General features: G+C 45.8%; 1 protein-coding gene across 2 annotated transcripts; it reads left to right on the forward strand.

Moving 5' to 3' along the window:
• Positions 1-276: 276 nt before the first annotated feature.
• Positions 277-23441, forward strand: Arglu1 (arginine and glutamate rich 1). 2 transcript variants are annotated; one of them, XM_004663401.2, is made up of 4 exons: positions 277-624; positions 7732-7957; positions 10228-10311; positions 22666-23441. In XM_004663401.2, the coding sequence occupies exons 1-4, from the start codon at positions 278-280 to the stop codon at positions 22828-22830; spliced, it is 822 nt and encodes a 273-aa protein (XP_004663458.1). In that variant the 5' UTR covers position 277; the 3' UTR covers positions 22831-23441. The 2 variants fall into 2 exon arrangements, 1 of the variants encoding a protein (XP_004663458.1); XR_006636263.1 differs by lacking the exon at positions 22666-23441 and having other exon boundaries at positions 7732-9806; positions 10228-10310.
• The last annotated feature ends 2240 nt before the right edge of the window (positions 23442-25681 follow it).

The raw sequence follows: 25681 nt of genomic DNA on the forward strand, positions 1-25681 counted from the left end.
GCCGTCGGTGGGCGGGGCCGACGCTTCGGCACGTTCGCCGCAGCGCCTTGTGGGAAGGGAGGCCGGTGCGCCCGCAGCTGCCATTTTAAGGACTCCTAGCCGTGCGGCCCGGTCGGTGGGCGCCCGCGTCGGAAGCGAGCTCGGCGGGACGTCGACGGGCGGGCGTCAGGGGCGAGGCGGCCGGGAATCGGGCGGCGCAGCTTGGCTTCGTCGGGGCCCGGGCGGGCCGGCAGGCAGGCAGGCAGGCGGGCGGGCGGCGAGGCCGCGGGCCGGGAGGATGGGCCGCTCGCGCAGCCGGAGCTCGTCGCGCTCCAAGCACGCCAAGAGCAGCAAGCACAACAAGAAGCGCAGCCGCTCCCGCTCCCGCTCGCGCGACAAGGAGCGCGTGCGCAAGCGCTCCAAGTCCCGGGAGAGCAAACGCAACCGGCGGCGGGAGTCGCGCTCCCGCTCGCGCTCCACCAACGCGGCCGCGTCCCGGCGGGAGCGCGAGCGCGAGCGCGCCTCGTCGCCCCCCGACCGCATCGACATCTTCGGGCGCACGGTGAGCAAGCGCAGCAGCCTGGACGAGAAGCAGAAGCGGGAGGAGGAGGAGAAGAAAGCGGAGTTCGAGCGGCAGCGAAAAATGTGAGCGGGCGGGCCCGGGGCGGCGGGGGAGAACGCACGCACGCACGCACGCGCGCGCGGGCCGACGCACGCACACACGCACGCACAGACGGACGGACCGGGCCGGGGCCGGGGCCCGAGCCCTGGCGGGGGCGGAGGAAGCCTCGGGGCGCGGGAGTGCGGGGACGTCCCGGAAGTAAGGAAGGAGTTCCGGGAGGCAGGCCCGGAAGAAGGGCCGGCGGGTGCGGAGGGTGCCACGGGAGAGGCGCTCTTCCTGTCCGGTGAAGATGTGGCTGCGGCACGTGCTCCCTCTTCCCGCTGGCCTGTCCCCTCCGTGGGCCACACGCGGAGAGCCACGGCCCCATACACAGCCACCCAGCCAGCCCCCTTGCAAAAACTAACTTTGCATCCTATCCCTCTAGTAAGAACGTGCTATCGTGGTACTCCCTTGCATATTTAAATCTTTGCCTTTTCATGTGGCCTTGCTCATGCACAGGGTTTTTATAAATACAGGGATTAAGTAACAGCACTTGGTGCTTACTTTAAATTGGACTACAAAAAAAACCTGATTTTTGTTACATCACCTTAACAGTTGTCTTTGGGTATGCAAGCGGATGCGCTTAATCCAACTAACTGAGCTTACAGATTTTAAAATGTACAGGATTGTTTTCTACACCTGGAACCCATGCTCTGGGTCTTAAGTTCCCCAAGACCACAGTGGAGCAAAGCTGCGCACGTGCTAAGTTCTTTTTTAAACCGCCATCTTTGTTCTGTTTCGAAAGTTCGTGAGGCCGAGTGTGATCTTAGATTTTCCTGAGGAGCACTTAGGTATAGGGAATTGTCTTCTGTTTTTGTGCAGTTGCACTGTATTATTTTCAGCTTGTTTCCCAAAGCAACGCCTTTAAGACGTTCGGCTGGATTTCCACGCTGCTCGCTCTTTGACTTGTCTGCAGCGTCCGCCCCGTGGAAGCAGTTGCTCCACAGTAAGACTTAACTGAAGCTCTCGGTCTGGCTTTCTACGAGACCCATAGGTGAAGTGACAGTTTTCACATACCCACCAACAGGACGTAGGAACAAGCGTGACCTCAGGCACACCTACTTTTTCCATGTGGCAAGAGGGGCTACAGCGATAATGACCTGGCTTGCAGTGGGAGCCGACGCTAGTGGGAGGCTGAAGGGAAATGACACACGGGTAACAGAGCCGTTTTTTAGGCTGCTTGGGAGCAGCTGAATCCAGGGCCAGATGGCGGGAAAGGCTGCCCAAGCATTTGGGAGGGGAAGGCACAGGCCTGGTAGTCATGTAGACGTTACCAGGTCTAACATCTTGACTAAGGAAGAGAGAACATTGGGAAAAGGAGGGAAGTAATTGCCCATTCAGCTCGTATTTACAGAGCCTTCACGAGGTGCTGTTACCACCGAGATGAGGGAGCCAGCATAGCTAGGTAAGGATAAGGCGTCGTAAGCTCGGTGGTAGTGTGTCTTGGCATTTAGGAAGCATCCTGGAGGGGTCAACGCCCTAGTTACCCTAGAAGGGGTGGAGGACGTGACAAGAGAGGCTGACCCAGCTCCCGGCACAAGGATGGCATGAGAGGAGCTGGGCTCAAGGTGGAGGAAGCGGTGATAGAGGCCACTGCGCGATGCTCCGTAAGTACTGAAGTCAGGGATGGCAGGAGAGGTATTTAGAGGCCGGGAGCCATTGGGGAGTCTCTTTGGCTTTTAATCCTAGAAATAAATCCTTGAACAGGGAAATAAAGTGACACCTTCGAAAAGGCACAGGAAAAGAACTCTCCAACATCTCCATCTCTTGCTACCGCGTAGGGTGGACGCTTGTGGTGAGTGCCGTAAGTTGACATGGAGTAAAGGCTGTTGGAATGGGAAAAGAAAGGGGCTGAAGACACATTGGAGGCACATAAAACTGAACGGAGGACATGAAGGAAGCATTAATGTTGGCTCACATGACTGTCGCGTACTTATTACAGTTCACCAACCTAATGTCTTAACTGTTCTGTCTGCAGATGGCCAAATGTCAAATCGGAGGAGTGGTTAAGGGAAAGGGAGTTTCTGTTGGGCACTTAGTTTGTGGGTGGTATTGTGGATGACCTGAGCTTATTTGAGGTTGGTAAGGGCCTTGGGTGGAATGCTCAGAGGAGCGTATAAAGTGGGGAAACAATTGGCTCGCGGGTGTAAGAGTGTGTCTTAGAGAGTGTCTGTCTGCAGTTAGGAACCCAGGATGGAAACACGTGCTATTGTGCCAGGTGTGCAGAGTGGGAAGGAATCACCAGTTAGGCGTCTGATGGGACTGCAGACCACATCACTGTGCTCCTTACAGTTAATTCAGAGCCCTAACAGTTACCCCTGAGTTACCTGAGAATGCAGGTGTGGAGGTGCCTGTCTTCCTGTGAACACTGGAGCTCATGTGCTGACCTGTATAACGGATCTCAGTAAATGCTATGTCATAACACTTTGCATGCTTCCAGGTAGAGCTTACTGTACTTAATTAAGGAAATCTTATGAATTACCTTAATTCAACAAGAGATAAGTCTTTTTTTTTCTCTTCTTTGGGGGGGGGGCAGATTTGGAGTTAGGGTCTCTCTGTAGCCCAGGCTGACCTGGAATTCACTATGTCGTCTCAAATTGGCCTCAACTCATAGTGATCCTCTTACCTCGACCTCCCTAGGGCTGAGTCTAAAGGCATGTGCCACCACACCTGGGCAGAGAAAGAGGACAGGGAAAGGGAGGGCATGTGACTGGGCATGGTAGGGCCTCTAGCTACTGCACAGGAACTCTAGATACTTGCACCACTTTGCATCTGACTTTTTCCCCCTTGTTTTTTCGAGGTAGGGTCTCACTCTAGCTCAAGCTGACCTAGAATTCATTATGTAGTCTCAGGGTGACCTCGAACTCATGGTGATCCTCCTACCTCTGCCTCTGTAGTGGTGGGATTAAAGGCGTGCACCACCACACCTGGCTTGCATCTGGTTTTTATGAGGGTACTGGGTAATTGAACTTGTATCATTAGACTTTGCAGGCAAGTGCCTTAACTGCTGAGCCATCTTTCCAGCCCTGAATTCCCATTTCTGAGTAGCTAATTCATGGGGTTTAAAATTGAATTCAGAAGCTCTTCATCCTGTGTTTGGCCACTTAATGTGATTCCTCTCATACCTCATTGCAGCAGCACTAACATTTCCTTATGTGTTATTTTTAGAAAAAATGTATTTATTGGAGAGAGAATGGGCACCCCAGGGCTTGTAGTCATTGCAGATGGTCTCTAGACACACGTGCATTTGGCTTATGTGGGTTCTGAGGAATTGAACCTGGATTTGCAGGCAAGAGGCTTAACCACTAAGCCATCCCCTTAGGTGTTGCTTTGAGATGATATATTCATTGCTGAAGAAGTAAATAGTTGAAATTACTTGGGACTAATTATGTTACTGGTATAGTAGCTTGTCAGGTCTAAGTTTGAGGGCCCTAGACAAGTGAGCTGGATCTCTCTGAGTGGTTTCCAGGACTGTGGAGCTCATCCCCAGGGTAAAGAACTAGCGCAGTTCCTGCATGGAACCACATGGTTTGCAAGGTTTGGAGCCTGAGGCCTGTGGGGCAAAGACCTGATGCTTCTCAGCTCTGGAGCACCTTGCTGGTCATTGTGATGGCTGCTTGGCCCCTGTCTTTGCCTCTCACACTTGTCCCTGAGGAACAGTGTTGGGTAGCATAACTAGCTTGGGAGTTGGAGAAGGTCCATTCACATGCAGCTTCCTCATTGAAGTGTGAGTCAGATACCTACTCATTCCTGTTCCCATTGTTAATATACATGATGGCGTGCTACATAAAGTTCTTGGCACAGTATTTGATGCCTTATTAAGTATTACTGTAAATACTCTTGCTACTAATTATAACTTTTTTTGGGATAGGGTTTTACTGTAGCTCAGGCTGACCATTCATTGTGTAGTCTCAGGGTGGCCTTGAACTCACTGTGATCCTATCTCTGCCTCCCAAGTGCTGGGATTAAAGGTGTGCACCACCGTGCCCGGCCTCACTGCTGCTAGTCATTAAGCAGACTTCTTTTGTTTTAAAGTTAGTGGAAGTCACAGTGCCCGTAGTCCTGCACCGCGTCAGTCACACCCTGATTTCTCACAGCAAGTGCCGCGCTTCCCTGTGGTGCTCACAGTCGGTATGGCTGTCTAAAGTTCCTGAGGATGTGCACCTGGTGTCAGGCCAGCTCTGCTGCACACCTTGAAGATTTTGATGTAATTCTTTGTCAGTAGTGCTGATTCTTAGCCGGCCCGGTGGCCTGAGGACTATGAGACAAAGATTAGAGAGAGAAGAGCTGTGATATTTAATTTTTTTTAAGGGAGGAGGGATTCGTTTGGGCTCATGGTTTAAGAGTCATCATGCATGGGTGGCTGAGTTCGTGGTGGCAAGGACTGGGATCCATTGGCACCTCCGGCAGCAGGCAACACTGCAGACACTGGTCTGAGAGCTGCAGAAAGGTTTCATATATGTATTTGTAACACACAGTGACCAAAGGCGCTCCCCACCCCTTGAAGAAAGTCCCATTGTCTTGTGGGAGTTAGCTAATGATGGTTTAAAAAATTGATCTCAGTGATGAATTGTCAGTAAACACGTAATTTTAATATTGCTAAGAATAACATCAAAATCTAGATTGTTGCAGTGCTTGCAGCAAGACAGCTCTGCCTGGGCGCCCAGACCTTGCCTGCCTTTCGTTCAGCCATCAGCAAGGCCATTGTCAGCATGGTGGGCTGCCCTGCCCTCAGTTCCTCCAGGAACAAAGGGAGATAAGCCGCTTTGTGAGAAAGTGCACTAGGCTGGTTCTCATCCTCCAGTGGGAGTTTCTACTTGCCCTCCTCCCCTGTGGTCTATAAAGCCTCGGTCAGGCTGTGGGAGACTGGACGGCTGCGTCTGGCCCTCTGGTCTGGGTGCTAGCTGGCAGCAGTGCTGAGGGTGGACCAGCTGCTGCGTGACTGGTGCTGTGAGTAATGAGCTGGGTTTACTGGGTCCTCCTTACTGACGGTGCATGGGAACGGTTCTGTTAGCCGCCCTGCTGCTCAGGGACCAAAGTCCTGGACACTTGGTAGGTCTGCTTCCCTTTCGTTAATGGCCTCATTAAACTGAGAAAACCTACTTCCCTTCCTTTCCACTTGTAGGGAAATAGAATTCTAACTATTTTTCTGTCTTCTTAAGTTACTGCTATGCCCACCTAACACTGGTAACTAAGAGTTGTGCTTTTGAGATTTAAAATACTGTTTCTTTCAGGCAGGTTGATATTTACTGATTTTGTACAAACAGCTCTCAAGAAAAGTATGTGGGTGTTGTGCATTGTTTGAACTTTGGAAAAGTGTGTGTGCAAGAATAAGCTTCTCTATGCTGCGTCCCTGTGAGTGGATTGAAAAGCATCTATTCCTACGTGTAATTCCTGTTGGATTGGGAATATTTGCCTTAGTATCTTTAATTGATCTTTGTCTTGTGGAGGGAGTCTCTCAAGCTGCTTTAGACAAGACTTGCTGTAATTTTTCCAGTTTTCTATTTGATTGGAAATTAAGGAAAAAGAATTTTTTTCAAGATAGGGTCTCACTGTAGTCCAGGCTGACCTGGAATTCACTATGTAGTCTCAGGGTGACCTCAAACTCACAGTGATCCTCCTACCTCTGCCTCCCGAGTGCTGGGATTAAAGGCATGCGCCACCACGCCCGGCTCAAAAGAGTGTTTTTGTGTGTATATGTGTGTGTGTTTTGGATTTTTCGTGGTAGGGTTTCACTCTAGCCCAGGCTGACCTGGAATTCACTATAGTCTCAGGGTGGCCTTGAACTCACAGTGATCCTTCTCCCTCTCTGCCTCCTGAGTGCTGGGATTAAAGGCGTGCGCCAGCACACCCAGCTCTTACTTATTTTTAAAAGGTACGATTGGGAAGGCGATATTAAAGAAAGAAGAGTCCTCACAATTTTTCTAAACATACTTATTTCCAAACATATATATTGGAGGAAAATAAATGATGAAACATTTATTCTCTTCTTGGTAAAAGATGTGGAAGATAATGTAGAAACTGAAGTGAAGAATGCAAAGCTGCATTGGCATTAGTATGTCTTCACTGTGAACAGGAGTAGACCATGAAAGCCTTTGGGTGGGAATTGGATGACCTGTCCCCCAGAACTGAGCTGGAATAGATTGAAGTGTTAAAGGTAACTCAGCCACTAGAAGGTTGGTTGAATGCCTGTCTTGTAAGTATGTGTGCCCAGTGGATTGTCAAAAGATAGGATTTTCAAGGTTTGGTTTAGCTTGCTAGGTTGGAAGAAAGTCAGAATATTAAGAAATTGACTTACTTTTTGAGGCAAGGTCGTGTCTAGCACACGCTGACCTGGAACTCACTCTGTACCCCCTAGTCTGGCCTTGAACTCAAATCAGTCCTCCTACCTCAGTTTCTCTAGTGTTGGGAGCAAAGGTATGTGCCACCATACCCCACCTGTGTTCCTTTTGATAGGTTCTCAATCCAAAATATCACTAACACCTATTTGGATTACAGCATAAGACCTTTTTTAAAAAATACATTTTTTCATTAATTAATTTATTTGAGAGAGAAAGGGAGGGAGAGAATGGGTGTGCCAGGGCGTCCAGCCTCTGCAGATGAACTCCAGTAGTTCCTTCATAAACATTAGTAAGCTGGGCCTAGAGAGATGGCTAAGCAGTCAACGCACTTGCCTACAAAGCCTCGGGACCCGGTTTTGATTCCCCAGTACCCACCTAAAGCCAGATGGGCGAAGTGGCGCATGCATCTAGAGTTAGTTCATTTACAGCCCTTGGAGGTGCTGGCGTCTGTTCTCTCTACTTCCTGTCTCTCTCTACTTCCAAATAAATATTTAATAAATACTTAATGGATTATGTTGTTTATATGGATCTTTCTGTATTTAGAATGTGATTTAGGGAAAAGGATATTCATTTGAATTTCTGCAGTACCATCTTCATAACTTCTTTCCTTAAATGTGATGTGAAAATGAATTCTAGTATCATTAAGTAATGTGTAAAGCCAGGCTTAGAAATTGACAGTTTAAAAACTAGTTATGGCTTTAATTCTGAAGTGTTTAAATATACTAAGGTGTTTTTCTTCTACTTTGGTAGTCGACAGCAGGAAATAGAAGAAAAGCTCATCGAGGAAGAAACAGCGCGAAGAGTGGAAGAACTGGTGGCCAAAAGGGTAGAGGAAGAGCTGGAGAAGAGAAAGGATGAGATCGAGCGTGAAGTTCTCCGCAGGGTGGAGGAAGCTAAGCGCATCATGGAAAAGCAGTTGCTCGAAGAGCTCGAGCGACAGAGACAAGCTGAGCTTGCCGCACAGAAAGCTAGAGAGGTAACGCTCGGTCGTTTGGGAAGTAGAGACAGTCCATGGCAAAACTTTCAGTGTCGGGTGTGCCTCCTGCTCGGCTCAGAGAGAGGGGATGCAGACGAGTTCCTGTCTCATCTAAACGTACAGTGCTGCGAAAGATGATTTTTTTAGTCTATTCAGAAGTGCTGGCTGATACTTAAAAGTTACTTTCATAAAACTTATTCAAGGATAACTTGATTGAATGGAACTGGCTTACATATTTGAGAAGTGTTTGAAACTTTTGCCATGGCTGCAGGACTTACATTCTTCTCTGGGAGGGCGGGGAGACGGAGTGGTGAAGGGAAAGGTTACAAACCCACCTGTGGTTCTGTGTTCTTCTCTGTTTATCGCTGACTAGACTGAGAGAGCTTCTCGCCTTCAGTCAGATGGAGGGGAGCAGGGCCAATGAGTGACAGCGCCTGCTTCTCATAAATAGGTGTTCTCTTCTCCTTCCTTCTCTTACCCTCATCCCTCCCTAAACCCTTCTCAGCACATTGTAGCATTCTGATCATAAGGCCCTCCATGTTAAATTCTAATGTGCTTCAAGGAGTCTTAAAGAACAATGTCCAGATTATTCATCCTTTCCCCCCTTTTTCTTTTTCCTTTTTCTTTTTTTAGTACCTACTAACAACTCCTTTTTTCCTCTAGAGAGTAATGAAGGAACAGGTTGTCCTTGTCTGGAGTCGAGCTAAACACATGATTTGTTTTATCAGCAGCCGGAGCAGAAGTTGAAAATATCTTTCTGTGAGACAGTAATTTGCTACTGAAGCTTTATGGCTTGTTTGCACTCATTACTCCTGGACCCTATGACTTGGTGAAAGTCACTGAAACACTGGAGGCAAAGTGCTTCCAGCACTGAGTGTCCATCAGTACACTGGTGTAATGACTGAATCACAGTGGTGTGGCCATAGGAGATCTGTAGTTACGCTCTCGTGAACTAAAACATTAGGCTTAAAAACAAACACATGACTTCTTGTCATTTTTCATCTTGTCATTATAGTGGACAAGCTGACATCGTATTAGATCTGGCTTTCTAGTAAGCTTTGCTTGTCAAATGCATTTCCCCTGACCTTTCTGAGCTACATACACCTGTCTGCAGTTAATTTCAGACTGTAAAATTGAATGTATGCTATTTTTATTTATATCTGTGCTTTCAGTAATGAAGATATTTTTGGAGTAAATTGTGCTGTCTTGTAGCGAGTTATTAATCATAGCAAGATTTTTTTCTCTTCATGTGCTTTTTGTTTCATATTAACTTTTTTTTTTTTTTTTAACACGGACACAACCCTTTGGCAGTCTTTCCAATACTAAAAGTCATTTGAGTATGTATGCTGTGATCTGAGCACTGCCCAAATCATCAGGCAGTCTTCATAGAGCTTGCATTTTACAATTTATGAAATTTTCCAAGAACAGATAAATGACAGAATTTTTACTTCCTGACTGTGCATCCCCCGGATTCCTGAATTTCAGTTCAGACTGTAGATGACAATCTAAGCTGCCTTTAGACATTGTCAACATCTGAATGTTCAGTCCATTTCCCCATGGAAGAAGCCCTTAGCTCCATGAAGTATGGATTACCATTTGTACTTTTCACTAACAGTAAATGTATTTTTCTTATTAATTGTTTGCCTTAGGAATGATGAATTACATTTTTTTGTTCCTTCTTACCATAAACATCTGCATTCCTCAGCTCAGCCTTCCTTGTATGTTGTTCTTATAAATGGTTGAGCTGCTGATGCAGGTATTGCCAAGCTAACAGTACAAATCATTTTAAAGAGGAAGCTGGCGCGTATGGCAGCCGAGGAGCACACTCTGCAGGACACTGGACAAGACAGTAAATACTCAACTTTTAATGCTGATTAAAGGAGTATAGGTAAAGAATACGTAGGTATCCATAATTGGTGAGACAAATATTCACTTTATTTATATTTTATATATATATTTAATTTGGTAAATACTATCCAGTTTTGTAGTTGTCCTTGTTGATTTGTGTGATATTAAAGTATTAGTAATAATTGCCAGGAAACTATTAGGGAGGGTTTAGTCGGTTGCTGTTTGGACTGGGAGGGTTGATTGAAATTTAGTGCTAGAAACCAATTGTAGAGGCTGCACAGTTTTATCATTTATCAGACAGAAGGTAGCTGTAAAGCTACCCTGTAAGTCAGATCAAAAAGTTCAGAGGAAGATTAGTAAGTATTTCCTAATAAGAGTAAACATTTTGCTTTTCTAACATCTGAACATGTCCTCCCCTTTAGGAGGAAGAACGTGCAAAACGTGAAGAGCTCGAGAGGATACTGGAAGAGAATAACCGAAAAATCGCAGAAGCACAGGCCAAACTGGTGAGTGCGGCAGTGGGGAGGCCTCGGCAGCACTGTTGTTTTCCTCATTTCCAGAAGGTTCTTGGGGTTACTTCAAGAGTCTTGAGTTTGAGGCAAGAATAGTGGGAAGGTTGACTGCATTTTGACCTCTGATATTGGAGAGAACTCCACAGTTTTGAGTAGTTTAACGACGTGTTTTTTTTTTTTTTTTTTTTTTTTTTTTTTTTAAGGTGGGTCTTACTCTAGTCCAGGCTGCCCGGGACTCACAGTGATCCTGCTAACTCTACTTCCCCAGTGCTAGGATTAGAAGCATGTTTCTTTTTTTTCTTTTGGTTTTTCGAGGCAGGGTCTCACTCTAGCCCAGGCTGACCTGGAATTCACTATGGAGTCTCAGTGGCCTTGAACTCACAGTGATCCTCCTACCTCTGCTTCCCAGTGCTGGGATTAAAGGCATGCACCACCATGCCCGGCGAGAAGCATGTTTCTTTTTTTTTTTTCACTTTTCCGCATAGTTTGTTAAAAACATACAATTTTAAAATACAGACTGTAAAACTCCATTTTGCAAAAGTCTGCTATTGTAAGGAGTGCACACCAGCAGGAAGGATTCTTAAACTTTTTCTATGAGTTTTCTGTCAGTTTTGCTAGTTCATGGTAAATCCGGGACCCGCCATTTTACAGACCTGTCTGAAGCTTCTGGCTGTTTTCACATTGCTCTGAAGCAGCCCTGCTCTTCTCAGTGCACCAGAACCTGAGCGTCAGCCTGCAGGCACTGACATCACCAGCCCATCTGGACTCGTAGAAACATGTTTCTTGAGTGAAGTGTACTTTGTCCCAGAATTTTTTTCTATTCTGACTTATTTCACCTGTCTTCTGTGTCTGAAAACTAAAGGAGCCAAGCACATAGGTGACCACTGCAGCACGTTGCTGCAGCGCTGGCCTGTCTGCGCACAGCAAGCACAGCGCATGCCTCACAGGCGGCCCTGCTCCTGCCTGTCTGTGGCCTTGTGTGTCCTCTGTACTCCTCATTTCCTTGCCTCTGCCTTCTGAGTGCTGGGATTCAGATCGGTGTCACTGTGCCAAACTAATAAATTTTACTTACTCATACTGTATAATCTAAGCAGAAATGCAGGAGTTTAACTAAATGATGGAGATATGATATATATATTTTGTTGACAGCTTCCATAATTATAGACAGTAAACCATAATTCCTTCCCCTTCCCCACTTTCCCCTTCACAAACCCACTCCATCATATCCCCCTCAATCAGTCTCTTTTGTCTTGATGTCGTCATCTTTCCTTCTATTATGAGGGTCTCATGTAGCAGTGAGGCACTGTGAGGTCACGGACATCCAGCTCTTCTGTGTCTGCAAGAGTGCATTGTCAGCAGTCCTACCTTTTCTTTGGCTCTTACATACTTCTGCCACCTCTTCCATAACTGATCTTGAGCCTTGGAAGGTGTGATGAGATTCAGTGCTGAATACCCTCTGTCACTTCATCTCAGCGCCATGGTGCCTTTTGAGCGATTCCAGTGGCTACTGCCATCTGAAAAAAAAAGCTTCTCTAACCAAAGGTGAGAGTGGCACTAACACATGGGTGTGACCACTAAGAGACGTGCTTACAGGGCATTTTGATGAGCATAATACATACAGTTAACCAGACACCGGCAGGTGCTACACCCCTAGGTCTCAAGCTCCCCTTCCTCCATAGGTTTTCAGTACCGGAATGGGTTCCCTCCCATGGAGTAGGCTTCCAGTCCAGTTAGAGAGCGGTTGCTTCCCCACGTAACAGATGTGCCACTATTGCACCTGTTGGCTGATTTGTCCTGGTTGGCCAACCTTAAGACTTCCAATGTCCACTGTTGTTTATCTTCACTGATGACTTCTCTCTCCCATGGAGATATTTTTATTTTTATTTACTTATTTGAGAGCAACAGGCACAGAGAAAGAGGCAGATAGAGAAAAAGGGCATACCAGGGCCGCCAGCCACTGGAAAAGAACTCCAGATGTTGTGCCCCCTTGTGGATCCTGGAGAATTCGAACCCGGGGTTGTTAGGCTTCACAGCAGCGCTTAACCGCTAAGCCATCTCTCCAGCCCCAATGGAGATATTTTAAAAAGGTGATGTAGACTAATTTAAAAATTGAGATAAGATGGCACATGGAAAGGTGGTGATTATGCACAATCCAAAACCCTAGAGAAGGTGGGCATTATAAAGCCTAGGGCTGAAGACACAACCCAGGAGGGCTTGTAGGTTGAGGGAGGTCTAAAGGGCTGGTCTGGCTGGATAGACGGTGTGGGCAGTGACGAGACCACAGGAGGGCGCTGCTGGGAGGCCGACGGCTGCGAGTGCGGCCTGCGTTCTCTACGGCTGCGTGCAAGGGCCCGAGGGCAGCCCTGCGCCGCTGTTGGGTTGGGTTTGGCGCGTGCGAGCCTGTGTGTGTGTGTGTGTTAGACTCTCACTGAACCTAGTTCTAGACAGACAGGGATTCTCCAGACACTGCTTCCCTAACTCTGGATTATGTGCACACGCCCCTGTGCACATATTACATCATCCTGGGAATCCAAACTGAGGCCCTTACACTTGTGCTGGAAGCACTTGACGGACAGCCGTCTCCCTGGAGATGAGGGTGAAAGTGTTGCTGAGTTTTGTAAGCAGAGAGGCATTGGGTGCACCAGGGCCTCTTGCCTGCGCTGCATAGGAACTCCAGCTACACGCGTCACTTTGTACATGTGGGTTTACGTGGGACTGGGGAGTCAAGTCGATCCCGGATCTTCAGGCTTTGCAGGTAAACACCTTTAACTGCTGAAGCACTTCTCCAGCCCTGAAATTAATTTATAGCATTTCCAGATATTCCCCTTACACTCTTCTGCCCATTCCTTTCCCCTTACATCTTTCATCCTTCTGTTTACATGTCATGGGTATCTTTTTGCCTGTCCCTCCCTCCTCTTCCAGCTTACTCTACACTCACTGTTGGCTATACTTGTCTGTTTGTATATTTTATCCACATTTCCCTACGTACACATACTTACAGGTAATTCAAGCTATATAACACATAAGAATGTGAGATTTTTTTTTTTTTTTTCAAAAGTGGTCTGGGGACTACATTATGAATTGTTCAGTACAAAACATACAGTTGGCTTCCTTGTGAATCAGATAGAATGTGAGATTTTAAAGGTCACTTTCCTTACTTGGTTCTTTCCAGATCCCTCCATTTCACTGCAGATGTCATAATTTCATTTTTTGTTAATTCTGAGAATTCCGTTGTGTATACGTGTACTGCATTTTCATTATCTATCTTCCTGTCGCTGGCCATCTAAGCTATTTCCACTTCTTAGCTATTATAAACAGAGCTGCAGTAAACATGGATGTGCTGGTATCTCTGGTAGTGTGTGGAGTCATCAGGGTGTATGCCCAGGATTGGTAGGACTGGGTCGAATGCAGATCTCTCTCTAAGTACTTGAGGAATCCCTTTCTTCATGTGCATAACTGCTGTACTACTTGCACTCCCTGCAGCAGTGGATGAGGTTCCTTTTCTACCTGTGTCCTCACTAGCACTTGTGGTTTGTTTTCTTGTTGATAGTCATTCTACTTTGGGTGAGATGGTATCTCAGTTGTTTGGATTTGCATTTCCCTAATGATTGGGGATGTTGAACATCTTCCTAAGTAGTTGTTGGTTATTAACCCCTGCCCTGAGGTATAGATGACAAATTCTCTTCTATAGGCTCTACAAAAGCCATGGTCCCTTCTGGCCTTGGGTAGATAGCTTGGCTTCTTATTTACCCACATGAACAATAAAAATAGAATTTTTGTGTGTGTGATTAGATTAGCTGGGGAAAGAGGATGATCATATTATAGAGGAATATTTGAGAGGCAGTGAATGCTTTGTGCTTGTTTCTCCAGTCCTAGCTTGTCCTGCATCTTAGAGAGTTCTGGAAGAAAGAGATTAGGTTGCTACACACCATTCTAAAACTTCATTTTGGTTTCTGTTTGGATGGATGACCGTCTGAATTTGTAAGATGTCACTGGGCCACCAAGGACTAGCTCTGTTGTGATGTGATCACACTTAGGTGTGAGCTGGCAGGCTACAGGGAGAGACACCAGCCTGCTAACGTGGTCAGAAACACTCAATTAATAGATACCTCAGGTTAAAAAAAGAGACTTAAATTTTTAGAAATTTCCGTTAAAAGTTCTGAATATACTTAGCTCATTTGCTCACTATGTTCAGTAATGTTAGAAGATTTAAAAATTCTTGGTGTGGAGGACATGCTGTCAGGACCAGTGGTATTCGCAAAGGAGATGAAAGGCTCTTCTGTGTAAAGATGGCATCCGGGAACAGAGTGTGTTTTCATGCTCACTGTCCTTTGCCCCCTCTCCCACTGTTTCATCTTTATACCGCTCATGGGAAATGTAGTACAAGATGTATTAAGAGTCCCATTGAAGCGTAAGACCCTTATGTAGGGAGGACCCATCGTGTGCTCTAGGCTTTCCTAGGCGTGTCGTAGTGCTGGTTTGTCTGGTTGCACGTTCATATGCTTGACTTAGGAACTGTTGGATGGGAAGCCTTCTTGGAGAAAGTGGGGGAGAGGACATGGCTGACCTGACCACTTACTAATTCCATATTGAGCACGAGGTTGGCAGAGCAGATGACAATGGATTAAATTCTTGTCAGTATTTGTAGAGACAAGACTAAGGTACAGAAAAGTTAACTAATGATACAGGGGGAGCATTTGTATGGTCAGTGTGGGATGGGTGATGCGATAAAACTTCCTTAATTGCCCTGGGATGGCAGGCAGTCTTCCTCACAAACTGGGCCGGTGCAGAAGGCCCGTGCGTGAGAGAATGAAGCGACGAGGTCTGGGAACATGGACGTGGCAAGCATGTGTGGCATGGCATCTCTTGGGACAGTGGTGAAAAAGGCAGTGTCAGTTCAGAAATGGCAGTGTGCCAATCTGATGGGTGTCAAGAAGTTGTTTGAAGTCAGGTTAGAGAAAAGACAGGTTGGGCAAGAAAGTATCTTGAGGGGGAGGATAGCAGTGTAATTCTGAAAAAAAAAAATCAGTGATTTCTTGCAAAGAAAGACCAGCATCCTAATTTTAAAAATGCAAGAGACAAATCATTTACATAAATATTATGAAAATTAGGTACTGTAATTCCTGGAAAAACACATACTAACCTAATGTCAAATCCAAACTGAAAAGGTTGGTTTGGCTTGACATGGTGGCATCCTTTACTTCCAGCACTTGAGAGGCTGAAGTAGGAGACTTACTGTGAGTTGTTTGTGGCTAGCCTGGACTAGAGTTTCAGAGCAGCTTTGGTGAGAGTGAGACCCTGGCTCAAAAAGGAAAGGAAAGCCTTTGTGATATCCTGAAACTGTAGATGGGAGTAACAGTTTCAGAACATACCCAGCGATCACAGAAGACCAGAAACCTTAAATCTGATTCTAAGGTCATTTCATGAAATTGAATGTGAATTTACAGATTTTTCTTCAGGTTACTTAAGGTAGTGAAAGTTTAGTTGTCAGATATATTTAAATAAAGCCATGGGTTCTTTAGACAAATGTACTTGATAATACAGAGAATATACAACATAGAATTTTAATTTGCTTTTCTTATTAGCATACAAAGACTTGAGTTTCATTAGAGTATATTTCAAGCAAAATTTATGGTTTTTCTTTTACGTAGTCTCCTTCGTTGTGCTGTACCCCACCCATGCGCCTTCCGTTTTTACAACTTACATTACCTTTTTCCCTGCCCCCTTTTATCACCTCTTGTTCTCCTTTTATGATCTCCTGTTTGGTTTCATAGCCCATACCGTACCCACTCTTGGATCCCTCATTTACATATACATCAACATTAGAGGTTAGGATCCACGTATGCCATTTTTGACTTGCTGGGCTTGGGTTACCTCTGTAAGAGGCAGTCAAGGGACTCCCTACCCTCCAGGGGGTCAGAGCCCTGCCTAGGAAAGCTCCGTGGTGTCTGTAGTACACGACCGCTCCTCCTCCTCGAGGCTCTCGCGCTTCGGTGGGACTTGTGACGCGTCTCTTACATTTCCCAGTGAGCACGTGTAAAGATGAAAGAGCCACGGGCGGGGGCGACAGTGACCATGGAGAAAAGACACGTGTGCCCCTGGACCCCACCTTCACACAGAGGTGCTTTCTGTCTCCTTTGCAAAGGCTCTGCTGGTCCTGCCATCAGGGCTACAATAACATTCCCCCCTGATTGAGGTACTGATGGAGGCTTCTGGCCCCATAATTTCTGTTTTGAGGTCAAAATGTGGACGTGGACTTGGAATTGGGTCGAAACAGGAGGATTCCGAGGCAGGTGACAGAAAATGCATGTATTGCTTTAAAAAGACTTAGTAGGACTGTGACTGAAGGGCTGAAGTGCATGTTGTGGTGGGGCAGCGGCCTGCTGTGTGCACTCCAGTATGTGCGCGGAACGCCGGCCCAGTTGTGTGCTACAATCCAAGCACAGTGAAGCCATAGCCTGGCTTGCAAGTGGAGCTTAAAGAATGGAGTTTGAAAGGAGCCAGCACCACTGGTGATGTGGGAATTCTTGCCCAGTGAGATCGCCAGAGATGTGTGCTTCCAGGACAGCTTGGCTCTGGAAAGAAGGCTGGGGCAGCCATCCCTCATTTTGCGTGTGGCCCACATGAATGGGTGAGAGTGTGCAGGAAAGAGGTGTCTGCTGTCCCTCTTGCCTAGTGGCCTGGCCTCACATTGCAGGCTGCTGTTTGAGGGCCTGTTTCCTGTAAGAGTGTGAAATTCAATTGTTAAAAGTATTTGTTGGTAGAACCTGACTTAGGTCCTGGGAGCTCCACGCTGGTCAGTTATTAAAGGTTTGAGAGTCTTGTCTCTTGTTCTTCATCTGTAACACAGACCATGTCCCGTGTCTGCCCTCTGCTGAGTTAGCATGTGGTCAGGGAGCCTCACCAGGGGCGCGTTTCCTTGAGCTGCAGAATGGTGTTAGAGCATCAGAGGGTGAACTAAGCTAGAGACCCTCTGAGGCTGCTGGATAGCCACAGAGACCAGCAGTGGTTCTGGGGAACAGACATCTAAGGAATTAGACCTAGTGTACAAAAGGGAATGGATGACCAAAACAATGAAAATGACTCAAGAAAGAGAATTTAAACATACAAAAAATAAGAGCCACATCTCTGCAGTACAGGTGGCGTTATCATTATTATTATTATCATTTTTTAATTTGGGAGTGCCTGGACCTCTTGCAACTGAAAATAACCTCCAAATGCTTGTGCCAGTGTATGCACCTGGTCCTCCATGAGTACTGAGGACTTGAACTAGGCTGGCAGGCTTTGTAAGCAAGCACTTTTAACCTCTGGGCCCCCTCCCCACCCCAAGCACACGGGTTTTTAGTGTGAAATCTGTGAGTCTGGAATAGAAATCCTGAAGGCATGGTTGCTCTTGGCAGCATAGAAACATGTCTTGTGCAGGTTTGTAAAGGAGAGTTCAAATTAATTGAAAAGATGGGAGTGTAAAGTCACTCAATGGGAGCTGAAGGTGTTCTGCTAGGGTAGATGTGAAGGTGCCACCCAGAGGTCTCTGGAGTCCGCGTAGGTGACTTGCTGCTGTCTTAGGAAAGGTTTTTGTCTTAGCCTCACATTCCTGTTGACACAAGCTCTCAGTGGCTCAGGTTGGCTTCAGTTTGCAGGTCATGTACTCCGTGCCATGGCCTCCTAGGTACTGGGACTGGAATCATGTAATCATGTACCACCATACTTTTTTAAAAAAAATATTTATTTGACACAGAGAAAGAATGGGCCCACCAGGGCCTGCAGACACTGCAAACGAACTCTAAACGCGTGCACCCCTTGTGCATCATTCTAATGTGGGTCCTGGGGAATTGAACCTGGATCCTTTGGTTTTACAAGCCAACGTCTTAACCACTATGCCATTCCTCCAGCCTGCCATACTTTTATATATTTAGATAGATAGATAGATAGATAGATAGATAGATAGATAGATAGATAGATTGATTAAGAGAAGGAAATGCAGAGAGTTCTTGGAAGTCAGAAGGGGGGAGAGAGCCTATGTGGAAGTTGGGTTACCCCCCCCCCCATCCCAGCCTGGCCAGGCTATCAGCAGAGAACTGGAGGTTCAAGTCAAGAGAACCTTCAAGAATAAGAAAGAGGCCTCCATACCTTTTATATAGATAATAGAGTTAGAACCAATCACATCTCATTTATTTTGTTTATGACACATGGTTTCATAATCCAAATTAATCCTGAATTTACTGTATGATTGCTTTTTAAATACTTCCTTATTCATTGGGGTTTTTAAAATGAGATACATTGATATGTTTTGTTTTTTTTTTTTTGAGGTAGGGTCTTGCTTTAGTCCAGGGTGACTTGGAATTCACTATGTAGTCTCAGGCTGTATTTGAACTCACAGCAGTTCTATCTCAGCTTTCCAAGTGCTGGGATTAAAGGCGTGTGCCTCCATACCCGACAATATGTAAGTTTTAAGGAGGAAAATGAATCAACAGATGGCAAAGTAGTTCAAGATTTATGTCTTGGGAGTTCCTAAAGGGCAGAGGTTCACCTCTCTGAGAGTAGCGTGGTACCTGTTTTCTCCTTTGCCCTTACCTTCTGCTCACCACCAGTGAGGAGCCCAGTGCTTAGCAGCATTTGCTTGCCGTTCCTGCTGTTCTGAGTTCAATTGTCCAGTCCCCACATAAAGCCAGGTTCACAACGTGGTGTATGTGACTGGAGTTCGTACTGGCTAGCAACCCAGTCGCACACCCATTCTCTCTCTCTCTCTTTTTTTTTAATTTAAAAGCTGAGCCTAATGGCTCACCTCCTTAGCACTGAAGAGGCTGATGTAGGAGGATCATCATGACTTTGAGGCCAGCCTAGAGCTGTAGCGTGAGATCTAAGTGAGCCTGGATTAGAGTGAAACCCTACCTCAAAAAACAAGGGAGAAGCTGTGCTTGATGGAGCACACCTTTAATCCCAGCACTCGGGAGGCAGAGGGTGGAGTATCACCGTGAGTTCAAGGCCACCCTAAGAATACATAGTGAATTCCAGGTCAGCCTGGGCCAGAGTGAGACCCTACCTCAAAAAATAAAAGGGGAGGGGGGTGGGCAGGAGGGGAGAGAGAGTTCTCTGGAGGGGTTTTTGTTTTACATTTTTAGGTAGTCTAAGAAGAATGCTAAAAAGTACCTTTTATATCAGTAGACTGGGTAAAGCAAATGGGGTCAGTGGTACTGGAGGGGTGATTAGGACCTCCATTAGAATAGTATTTTGCTTTGATACAATCCATTCCTTGTCACCTGTCAATGTCGGGGGTGTGGTGCCAGGGCCTGGGCAGATGGGAAGACAGAGGTGGTGAATTGATAACTCGGGTGGTGTCTTGTGCGTGAGCTTTGTGCTGCCCGTCACGTGGGCACTGCTGTCCATCTGTGAACGCTCGCTGCACGGAGGGAGGAGGGAGCAGGGCCACTGTCGACGTGGGGAGCTAGCACGTGGGGTGCGGGGCATGGTGCCACCCTTGCAGCTGTGGGGGATGAGACCCACAGTTTCTGTTACCCGGAGAGTCTTTATAGTAAGGGAAGAAACGGAGACATGATTTTTGGCTTGTGTTTGTGGAACTTGCATTGTGAGCTACTGTAATCAACTGTGCTTTCAGCATTGGAGATGAATTCTATATCTATAGCTAGATGATCCCAGAGACATCGAGCCTCTCTCTCCTTTACTCTGTACCAGTCCATCGCATTCATTACAGTCCGGAGATATTTTCAGTGCAGTCGAATTGGCATTCTCAACTTATGAAGGAATTTACTAAAGCAAGTTAAAATTTCCACTACCAAGTTTTAGGTTATGCAATGTAATGCTTTAGGTGTTTTTGTTTCATTTTAGTAGGGAAGGAAAAGTCCTTTAACCTTCTCCCCCCACTGTGCCTAGTTCCCATCCCCTACTTGTAAAATTATGTTTTTTAAAATAATTTTTTGTTTATTTACTTGAGAGCGACAGGCAGAGAGAGAGAGAATGGGCGTGCCAGGGCCTCCAGCTACTGCTAACGAACTCCAGACGTGTGCCCCCTTGTGTATCTGGCTGATGTGGGTCCTGGGGAATCGAGCCTTGAACCAGGGCCCACAGGCTTCACAGGCAAGCGCTTAACCGCTAAGCCATCTCTCCAGCCCTAAAATGTGGTTTTAATTTGTCCAGAGTTGTACATTCAGTGTGGGCACTGGGCATGCTTTCTGTACTTGATGTTTTCCCTCACTGACGCCGAGAGCTCCGTTTTGCAGCATGGAGGTGCTTTCTTTGTCCAGGTTCTTGTTTCACAGCTGTGCAGTGTTCTGTGATGCAGGGTAGGTTTACAGGTGGTTGCTTTCAGTCTTTTTCCTTTTACAAACGATGCTGCAGTGAATACACTTGTGGACATATGGATTTTGTATGCTTGTGAGAAGTGTAGAATTAAGATTTATTCATTTATTTATTTATTTATTTTTGGTTTTTCGAGGTAGGGTCTCACTCTGGTCCAGGCTGACCTGGAATCGACTGTAGTCTCAGGGTGGCCTTGAACTCACGGCGATCCTCCTACCTCTGCCTCCCAAGTGCTGTGATTAAAGGCGTGCGCCACCACGCCCGGCTAAGATATATTTATTTTATTATCAGTGTCAATCTAAGGAAGCTAGTAATTTGAAATGAATTGTAGTATACAGATTAGATTTCAATGAGTTTTAAGGCTTTTTAAATGTAACTTGGCAAACAAGTGCAGTGGTAAAGCACAGGAAAGTTTAGCAGTTCTGTGTACACTGGGAATAGTCACTGGAGATGTGCAGGAAGTGTGTAGCCTTGGCTGACGTTGTGACGGTGGAGATGAAAGTAAACGGGACCACAGAAACGTCAAGCAGTGAGTGTCTTGGTAAGTGGTTGTTGGGGAAGCAGGAGGAGACAGAGGAAAGAGTTAGTATCTGGGCACTAGAAACTTGTTCATCTGTAATCCAAACATTTGAAGGGCTGAGACAGGATTACTGTGAGTTCACGACCAGCATAGGCTAGTGTGAGACCTTGTCTCTAAAAGCAAAGCAGCAGCAACAGTGACATAGGCCTCAGAAAGAGCTGACTTTCTGTAAGAGTGGGACAGATGAGGACGGAGCCCAGGAAATGTGAGAAATACGGTCGATCGCCAGCTCCTGTTTGGTGACACACAGCCAGCTGTGGAGAGGGGGCGGGGTGGGAGCTGGGTGGACCTTCACCAAGCCCACTGCCGGGCTCCACAGTGTGCATGCTGTTCTCTGCTGTCCCCAACCTTTCCCAGCTCCAGTGGTCTGCACCTGCACCACAGTCTGTCTCCTGAGCCCACCCGCACTGCTCTTAACAGTTTGAGGTCTTGAGTATTTAAGCATTGTGTTTCTTTATTTTGATACTCACACAATAAAATGGTAACATTTTTACATTGCATAACACTGTCTAGTCCATCAACTCTCCCATCCTTTGCTAGTCACATTACTGCACCTTACTGAGGGAGGTGGCTAGAGTATTTTTAGAGTAGTTTTGACAAGTTGAGAACGTTACTATTCTCTATCAGAATACATGGAAGGAGAGAACTTAAAAAAAAAAAGACAATTGACTCAGATACGGAGAAAGGTCACTGAGTTTGTGGTGAAGTTCTTGGTCACCTTGAAGATAGTTTCAGCAAATGGAAGAGGTGGAAGGTAACTTGAGCTAGACTCTGGGAGTAGGAGGCAGCTCAGGAGGGCCTTGGTGACGCACATGGAAACAGCGTATCTTCTAGAGCTTGCTTTTCTCGTCAGTGGCACTGTTAGCTTTGAAGTCTCTGGTGTAGGAGCTCTCTTAACCACGGGGTGTGCACTGTCCCTGCCCTCTGCTTCCATATGCCTGTAGCCATCTCCGCTCTGACATCCACTGTCATCTCCTCATTGCTTAGTGCGCCTTACTAGAAGGAGAGTCCGGGGATGTCCCTTGATACTTGCGGAAGTGAGCATGGGCCCTGGAAGGTGGGAGGAAAGTCTGAAGTGGCTCGTGAGCAGCTGAGGTTTCTACACTGGGGCCTCTGAGGTAGGAGAGGGCAGGACAGATGCTGCTTGAGATGAGCAGTTACAGGGTTAAAGGTGGAGAGCATTTGTCAGCTCAGTCCAAGTTGGTGGCTTTTCTCCAGGGAATTTGGTTGGTAGTAATTCTGGGTTACACAATGCTGACTGTACTCTGCGGAGCTCGGGCTGGGGCTTTTCCTTTAAGTGTGTGTGGGTGGGGCGTGGTTGAGACTCTCTCGCTCTGGCCCATGCTTGTATGCTTATACTGACTGGCAATTTCATCTGGTGGCCAAAGTGGTACTTACTACTAGACAGATGTGGAAATGATAAGATTCTAATTTTTACTTTGAACTTCTAGGCTGAAGAACAGTTGAGAATTGTTGAAGAACAAAGAAAGATTCACGAGGAAAGGATGAAACTAGAACAAGAACGACAGCGTCAGCAAAAAGAAGAACAAAAAATTATCCTGGGCAAGGGGAAATCCAGGCCCAAACTGTCCTTCTCTTTAAAGACCCAGGATTAAAGTGCAAACTGAACTTTTTAAAAAGGAAAAAAAAAAAAAAAAACTGAAAAACTGTATTGTAGCTTCATGTTGAAGTGTTTCTTTTTGTTTTTGTTTTTTTTTTTTAATTTGGAAAATCTGGAAAGTTAGCTTGTTCTAATAGGGGCTATGCTCTGCAATCCTTTTATTTTTCTTCCCTTAACTCCATTGAGTCACATCCTTATCAGACCACTGCTGTCTCCTCAGGGGTCTGAAGAGCAGACCACTCTGCTGCAGATGGTCTAGTGAGGTGTTCCTGACCCGCTCACTAAGAGCCACACCATGTTTACTACATCCTAGTGCTGGTTTTACTGACTTTTTGGTTTTTTTATACGTTTATAAAAAAAAGAAAAAGTTAGTAGTAATTGCCAGGGAGGGTATTGCTGGGCCTGTGTGTACTTTCACGCAGTGTGCTTGGGACACTGTTGTCTCGATGCTCCTGATACAGGTAAGGAAAGCCGGTCACTGCACACAGAAGCCTGCAGTTCAGCCTTGTCTCCACTCGGTGTGTTGATATCATTGATAAAATCAAACCAGCATTCCCTATTGTGTAAATAAATGATTTTGCTGAATAAAATGAAGTCTTAAATTCATATGTTTAAGCAATTTTTTTTAAAGTCCTGTTAAGTCTTAAAATGGGTGGCTTTTTGGTCAACAATTTAGAAACCTTAGAACTATGCTATATTTCCTTTTATCTATACTTTTAACATAGGGTTTATATGTACACTAGTGAAACCTGTGGATTAGTATTTAATGGCTATTTTTACAAGTATCTACTTTATGCTGATAGAACAGTTACAACACCAAGTATTACCTTTAAAAAAGACTAGCAACAGCTACAGAGAGATTTAAATCCTTTGACCTGTGCCTCTGTTTTAGGAACTGAGTGTTAGAATTTGTTGCCATAATTATAATTAATAAAGACCAGAAAATACACTTTAAAATGTATGGTGTTATTACATCATTTTCCAAGCGGGCCATGAGAAACAACTGTGTCTGTTCAGAGGAGGCTTAAGACAATCAAATCACCCTTGCATGTTTACTTTTGACACAAACACATCGGTTTTGTTCTTTTTTTTTGCATGTGTAATCTTAGAAACAGCTTCAGTTTTACATGCTAGAATATGACTCACTTTTCATGTATTTTGAAGAATACCAGTACAAAAACACAGAATCCAGATATGCTGTACATAGACTCGAGACTCAAAACTGTCCCTTAGAGATGCTGCCCAATAATTGAGAGCTGGGTTATTTTTTAAGGGATTGAAATGATGGACTTCTATTTGCATGCTGAGAAAACACTGTTGCTTTAAAGTGCTCTTCAGTGTGGTAAGGAACAATAAAATCCGCTTCTCTTTTAAGGATGGAATTTTAAATAGGCATGAGCTATGGTGAGAACTTTAAGTAAACATAGCATGATACCTAGTACTCTAAACACATTAACTTTTTCATCACTAAAAAAATAGTTTAGAGGGCTGGGCGTGGTGGCACACGCCTTTAATCCCAGCACTCGGGAGGCAGAGGTCGGAGGATTGCCGTGTGTTTGAGGCCACCCTGAGACTATAGAGTTAATTCCAGGTCAGCCTGGTCTAGATCAAAACCTTACCTTGAAAAAAACAAAACAACAAAAAATAGGTTGGTTATGAATCTTTTTCTCTCAAATTATTTCATGATCCCCACTTTTTTTTTTTGGTAATTCATTGTTTCTAAGTTGTGTATTTATGGTTCTAGAAATGTTTACTTAAAAGCTGTTTTTGCTCTGCTGGTGTTCTAAACATTGTATCTTAAGAGAACTGGTAGGACTTAAAAGTTCTGAAATTAGCAAATCTTTGAAAGTTTCTTTCCACTGTTGAAATTACAGTAGGTCGGGGACTGGCTGACTGCAGTCTCTGCTTGCTGCTGGAGGCTGGGAGATGTACGATGGTCTGTGCACGGGAAGTGAGCACTGTCCCTGCAGGGCCGCAGCGGGAGGAGAAGGCCGTCACTGTCGCTGTAGCCCGGCCGTTCTCTGCTCCCGCCGTGGGGCCCTTTGCTTCTCTCACGCTGGCTTGTGGACCGATACACAAGTGAAAGTGCTTCCAGTCTACCCGCAGTTCACATACGCCCTAACTTCCTAAATGTGCGTTTAGTTCACAGTTGCTTTCTGAGGTTCTTGATGCGTTGCAGAAGCATGAAAGGCTGCTTGTTTTTATTACGGTATTTAAAACATGTAGTTGCCATGTTTGTTGGGGACCTTACAGAACTTCCCCTTCAAATTAGCCTGCCATGAGAACTTGGGAAGGCTCAGGAAGGGAAGGGCTTCTAGGTGGAGACTAGTTTCCCTCAGGATAGCAAAAGACGATGCTGTGCTGGGTGGTGAGTAGTCATTTCATGTGCCAGTGTGTTCCATAATAGCCTGTGTGTGTGCGCGCACCATGCCGAGATAAAGCCAAGAGTGCTATATTTTATTTATAATGACTTTGTATTTCTCTATGATTGTCTAAAGTAAACTATGCATCAAATCCTGGCTGGGTCAGTCTTACTTGTCTACATTGCTTCCTTGTGTAAGGATGTTCATTTTGTCATTCAACCGAAATACCCAAAGTAACGAAGCTTGGGCTTCTGAATCTGGGACGTGTCCACGTTGGCTCCTTTACATCCAGAGCCTCTGGACTTTGCATTGCTAACCAGAAGATGGGGTATCCATCCGCAAGACTAACCTGTTCAGGAGAGTCCTGCGCACACTTGAGAACACTGGGTTAACTCAACCTGAAAGGGACTCTTGCAGAAAGGACACCCCAGTCAGAAGTCTAGAGAGTGTTCAACTGCCCGCAGTAGGGACACACTTCCCTTC

The sequence above is a fragment of the Jaculus jaculus genome, chromosome 3, assembly GCF_020740685.1.
Source record: "Jaculus jaculus isolate mJacJac1 chromosome 3, mJacJac1.mat.Y.cur, whole genome shotgun sequence".
Lineage (NCBI taxonomy): Eukaryota > Metazoa > Chordata > Mammalia > Rodentia > Dipodidae > Jaculus > Jaculus jaculus.

What these genes read in the sequence shown, in the direction of transcription:
- Arglu1 (XM_004663401.2), top strand. Translation starts at nt 278, where the DNA reads ATGGGCCGCTCGCGCAGCCGGAGCTCGTCGCGCTCCAAGCACGCCAAG. An exon ending in TTCGAGCGGCAGCGAAAAAT is followed by an intron (nt 625 to 7,731) that starts GTGAGCGGGCGG and finishes CTACTTTGGTAG; the next exon opens with TCGACAGCAGGAAATAGAAG. An exon ending in CAGAAGCACAGGCCAAACTG is followed by an intron (nt 10,312 to 22,665) that starts GTGAGTGCGGCA and finishes TTGAACTTCTAG; the next exon opens with GCTGAAGAACAGTTGAGAAT.